The following is a 5,000-nucleotide window of genomic DNA, read 5'->3' as shown; positions in this document are numbered from 1 at the left end:
CTTGAGTTTTTGCCCCTTCATTTACGGGTGATTTATTGGGAATTGTAGGTCCATCTTATGAATACCAGATGAGACAATTATCTCCCCTGTCTTGAGCAAGGAGATTTAGCACCAATTTGGTGGAGTTTTTGTGTTGCATCCAGGTAGAGTTAGGGAGTCATAAGGTGTTACTGTTCAATGTTTATCGTTGCCTTTTCTCATTCACCCGAAATAGATATATTGACAACACGTGTTTCATGCTCTAGCCCTTATCAGCATAGATTTATTGAGGTCAAGCATAGCCATGACTATGTATACACTTTTCCAGGTAAGAAAAGCTTTGCAGTTTGTCATTTTATAAAAATTTCAAGCCAGGGTATTTGGGAATGTAAAATCTCTCCATTCCTGTTTGCAAGTGTTTAAGGGAAGAAGTTCATTGTGTGGATTTCTGGATTTTGGTTTCATTCTCTTGTAATGGTAGGGATCCAGTTGAACAGGTAAACCGTGTTATAGTTTCCTTGTGTTTGAGGTCTGATAGCGTTTCACAAAGGTATCAACTTGAGATACAGTTTTGCTGATAAAAGTCTTACACTTCAGTCAGATTGGTTTTTGGACGTAATGTGTTTGTCTGTTACAATTTTCTATTATGATATCCATATTAGACAGAATTTTTACAGAGACAATATTAGGTCTATGTCGTCTAGACTTGGACATTGTAATAAACTAATAACTGGTAAAAAAATAAATAATTTTTTAACTGTTCAATAACTGTAATTAACTAGTATGTTTAATAGCTGAGGCTGGTGAATCTACTGTTGCTTTAAAGTTTGGCCAACTCCTGAAATTGAGAGGGGTAGATTATAATTGTAATTTCCAATTAAAAAAAAAACGATCAGTTGATTATACATGTAGTGTAAATGAGGTCTTTATATTTGGTTCTTGTTTTTAAGCACTTTTAAAGTTAGGATGTTTTATAGGGATGAAACAGCACATTTCTGGGACAAACTCTAATTTGAAAAAAAATAATTAATAGATCATTAAAGTATGCATGTATATTGGGTCATGATTGTAGCTAAATGAATGGATAGATAAAACGATCATTTCAACCAGGTGTAGTGAGTGATACTGAAACCATGCTGATTATAGTTAGTGATTTCAAATCAACTTCATATCAATAAATATTGGTGTCATTTCAATTGCTATTATGTCAAGTATTTTTCCTAAAACCTATGTAATTGTAATGATTTTTCCTGTTATATCCTGTTTTCCTGCAAATTGTCAAGTTTGGAAAGAAAAGAGGAAAAGACCTTAATCCCATGTAATGGTAAAAAAAATTACGAAATAAAAATATGTCTACTAGATAGACTTTCTGACCTACAGAGTTACGGGGCTAGGGGACTTCTAGACTTTCTGACCTACAGAGTTACAGGGCTAGGGGACCTCAAGGTGGATGTAACTGTTGCTTCCATTACTAATACAGCTGTTGAGCAGGTTTAGTTGAGTGTTAATTGTGTACTTGTCATCCACGGTTTTATTGACCTTTCACTGACCTGATACCATCGTAGGAAAGCCAAGGATCAGCATCCCTTCTCTAATAGATTTCTATAACGTCAATTAGTACTTGTTGGGAATTTTTGTTTGCTATATTTGGTGGCAAATATGGTCCTGCTAATTATCACCTGGGTTTTAATCAAATCGAAAAGTCGTAACAAAGGAGTTTAGAGATGATTAGAGCGGTCTTCAATGTTATGCAATGTTAACAGTCAGTGGACAGACCTCCTAATCTCCTACTTACACGATCCCTGGTGGAAGTACTGATGTAGATGGAGATTTTCAATCCGATTTCGTAGATTAGCCGCATTGTTGTTCTTGCACAACTGAAATTCAAATTATGAGAGGCTATATAAACTTTTCTTATTTAAGAGCAAATTAATTTCTAATCCTTGGTCAGCTGAACCCTGATTAATTTCCTAGTTAATCAGTGAGAAGATTTGCATTTTACAGTTGATTAAGAAACATGCAGCTTTTATAGCTGTTGTAACAACATGGAAATTATTTTGATAGACCACTGAAATATTTTTGGTGTAAAAATGTGTAGAGTATGATATTTTTGAATGTGTATAATGTATGGTATTCTTATGGTACTTGAAAATTCATTCATAGATTTCACGGCTTGTTGAATAAGGGAACCTGTTTTCGGAAAGCAACTCCTCTAACAAATTTTGATTCAAACCATGCAGCATATTGTTGGAATGTTTCTAGGCACATTAAAGAAATTTAGTATCTGGTGAACTTTGTCTGAAAAAAATTATTTAATCCAGGTTTGGTATTTTCAAAAATGTGTATTCACCTTTATTCAGTGCTATAAGAATCACTTTAAATACTAGCTGTGTTGCTATCAAAAAATGCCCCAAAGCTCTATCATTATCATAGCTAATACAACTATGAAGTAGAATATAAACTCTGTAAATCATTTGTTTCTCTGTTTAGGTAAAAATGAATTGCAATATTTTGGAGGGGGGGGGGTTATAAAAGTAAGTGTACATGCTATTTGTCAATATTTTATTTTGATGTTTTGTTTTTTTTATAATTAACTTTATTTTCAAAAAGCTATATTATCTGGTTTGAAGCCAATCACCTTTTTAATTATCTGTAGGACTTTGCTGTATTTGAATTAATTGGAAGTCAGTTTTAACTGACATCACGAACACAGGAAGTATGCAGAAACCTAACAATGCAGTTAATGGGCCTCAACGTGCAATGTTCCGCCTGAGTAGTTATCCATAGATCCCTAATCACCCAAATCCTTGCAGGGCCATGCTATATTTGCATAAACAATTACCCGGTTGTAAATACCATGACGTTCCATGCACAAATTCAGAAAATTAAATGAAGGGATTAATGCCGATTGCATTTAAATGCTGTGGACCATGAACAGAACAGGAAATTGCCTCTCTTGAAAATATCAAGAGTCAATTTGTTACTGTGATAACAGTCCTATGAATATGTGTTCAAAATGTTTTTTTTGTCATGGTTGACTCCATGTCATTTAACAGACAATAAATTTTGTTTGAAATTACCTTTTTTAATATGCAAATATTTGCTTTCATCTGAATTCCCCCGGATAAGGTCTATTTATTTTTTATCCCAGCAGCCTTTGTCTTATGGAAGGTACCTGAACTATGTAGTACACGAGATGATGATATAATCATGTAGGATTCATTTTGTGGTTGTAAATATTAAGTTTATCTGTTAACTGTTATGCTTTTTAAATTTATTTTATTTTTGTACTTGAACAGGAAGTTAAAAGCACTGATAGCAAAGACACACAAAACAGAAGCATGTTGTTAAGGAAGACACCACAAACCCCTTTGTATTGTAAGATGTACTAGACACCCTAACCCTGATGCAACAAGAGAGTTACCTCCCCTGATGGTCGATTTGCCATGATGACAGCAGAGGTAATAAACATCCAGGTGAAGCAGGAATCCTCAGACGCAAATCATCAGAACACAACAGCCACCAAGGTAACGGAACCCAACGAAAATGGAGTCCAGGTGTCCGAGGAAACCACATCCCAGGTAGAGACGGCCCCCCAGGCAGTGCTTGTACAGGCGGGTACCACTTTGGAGGGTGGCAGTGTCAGCGCCAGCGAACAGCTGCAGCGCATGATTCAGCAGCAGTATCTAGTCAACCTTATCCAGTTTCAGCAATCTATGCTGCAGGTTTGCTTTATTATTGTGAATTTGAATTTATATATTGTATGTAAAATAAAAAGCTTTCATACAGTGAAACATGGTACGAGCAGCCAAGCTTTTAATGAATTCATGCTTACAGCAAAGTCAGTTTCATTCTCTTAATATGAAAAATAAAATAAAACTGTTAACTGGGATAAAACGAATTATGGTTTTAATGAATCAAAATACGGTTACCGTTAACCAACTTTTATTCGGGTGCGAAAAATTTATGCGAGGTTCGCAGGAGCCTCGCCGTCACGAATATTTCTCGTCGCGAATCAGTCGTAATGTGATTTTATTAATAACAATACGGGTCTAGAGCTTGGTCGCAAAAATAAGTTGTAACGAACCAGTTTATTGAAAGTAAATTGCGAAATAAAGTCGTGGCGATTAAAAGTAGGTTTACAGTAAGCAGCACTTTGCTAAAATCTTGGTTTACTCTGTTCCTTTTATAGTAACCATTTATCAGTGGGTGGCTTATTCATTTGCCAATAGATCTCAACATATATGTAATCATAATCAAAAGGTTTGAATGAATGTATACATAGTTAATAGATGTTAATTTTCTATAGACTGGGCAGGCAATGCAGCACCACCAAAGTTTACTCTCAGCCATAGACTTCACCAAACTGAACCAGGAGGCCACCGCCTCTTGTGATGCTGCAGCCACACAGGTTGCTAGCGACACGCTGGACAAGGACAAGAAACAGGCCAAGGTCAACATTGAAGGTCTCCTTGAGATCGGCTCTGACTCTGAGACCAATGAAAATGGGGACAGTGTCCTGGGAGATGGGTGTGATGATCTTGGAAAAGGGGGCAGAGAGAGGATCAGGCACTCTGGTAAATAAAGTTTCCAACCCTTTCATCTTCTGGACCCTCTAACTTTAAATGGAAAAAAATTCCTTATCAAACTTAATCAGACATTTTGCAGCTGGTTGCATACATGCGCATACAATTTTTTCAGAAATTTCATGTGATTTAAAATGATGGTGAGTTTTAATAAACTTATACCAGTAGTTAAATTCTTTTTTTTTCAACTTGAAGTTGGTGGAAGAAATATAAACCAGTATGGCAGAGAGTTTACAAACGGTCGTCCCTTGCCTGACCATTTAAGAGTCCAGATTCTGCAATTAGCCTTGCAAGGCATTCGTCCCTGTGAAATCAGCCGGCAGCTACAGGTGTCACATGGTTGTGTGAGCAAGATCCTCAACAGGTAATGAATATAACTAATTTTTCTGCGGGATGCTATTTTTTGCTCTATTTGCAATACATGTACCATCTAAA

The 5,000-nt window shown here is 36.0% G+C and overlaps 1 protein-coding gene across 6 annotated transcripts in view; it reads left to right on the top strand.

Moving 5' to 3' along the window:
• The window catches only part of LOC105334476 (uncharacterized), a 19,073-nt gene that overhangs the window by 6,196 nt on the left and 7,877 nt on the right, over nt 1-5,000 (top strand). For 4 of the 6 annotated variants that reach the window (XM_011437939.4, XM_011437940.4, XM_011437941.4 and 1 more), the window contains 3 exons: nt 3,279-3,704; nt 4,289-4,556; nt 4,761-4,929. In XM_011437939.4, coding sequence (XP_011436241.3) covers nt 3,426-3,704; nt 4,289-4,556; nt 4,761-4,929 — 716 coding nt within the window. In that variant the 5' untranslated portion in view covers nt 3,279-3,425. Of the gene's footprint in view, nt 1-285; nt 308-356; nt 477-3,278; nt 3,705-4,288; nt 4,557-4,760; nt 4,930-5,000 lie in introns of those variants that run through there. The other 2 variants (XM_011437942.4, XM_011437943.4) reach the window with 2 other exon arrangements.

This window comes from Magallana gigas, chromosome 3 (assembly GCF_963853765.1).
Source record: "Magallana gigas chromosome 3, xbMagGiga1.1, whole genome shotgun sequence".
Taxonomy (NCBI): Eukaryota; Metazoa; Mollusca; class Bivalvia; order Ostreida; family Ostreidae; genus Magallana; species Magallana gigas.
The sequence above is the reverse complement of the archived record's forward strand: the minus strand, read 5'-3'. Positions and strand labels throughout refer to the sequence as shown.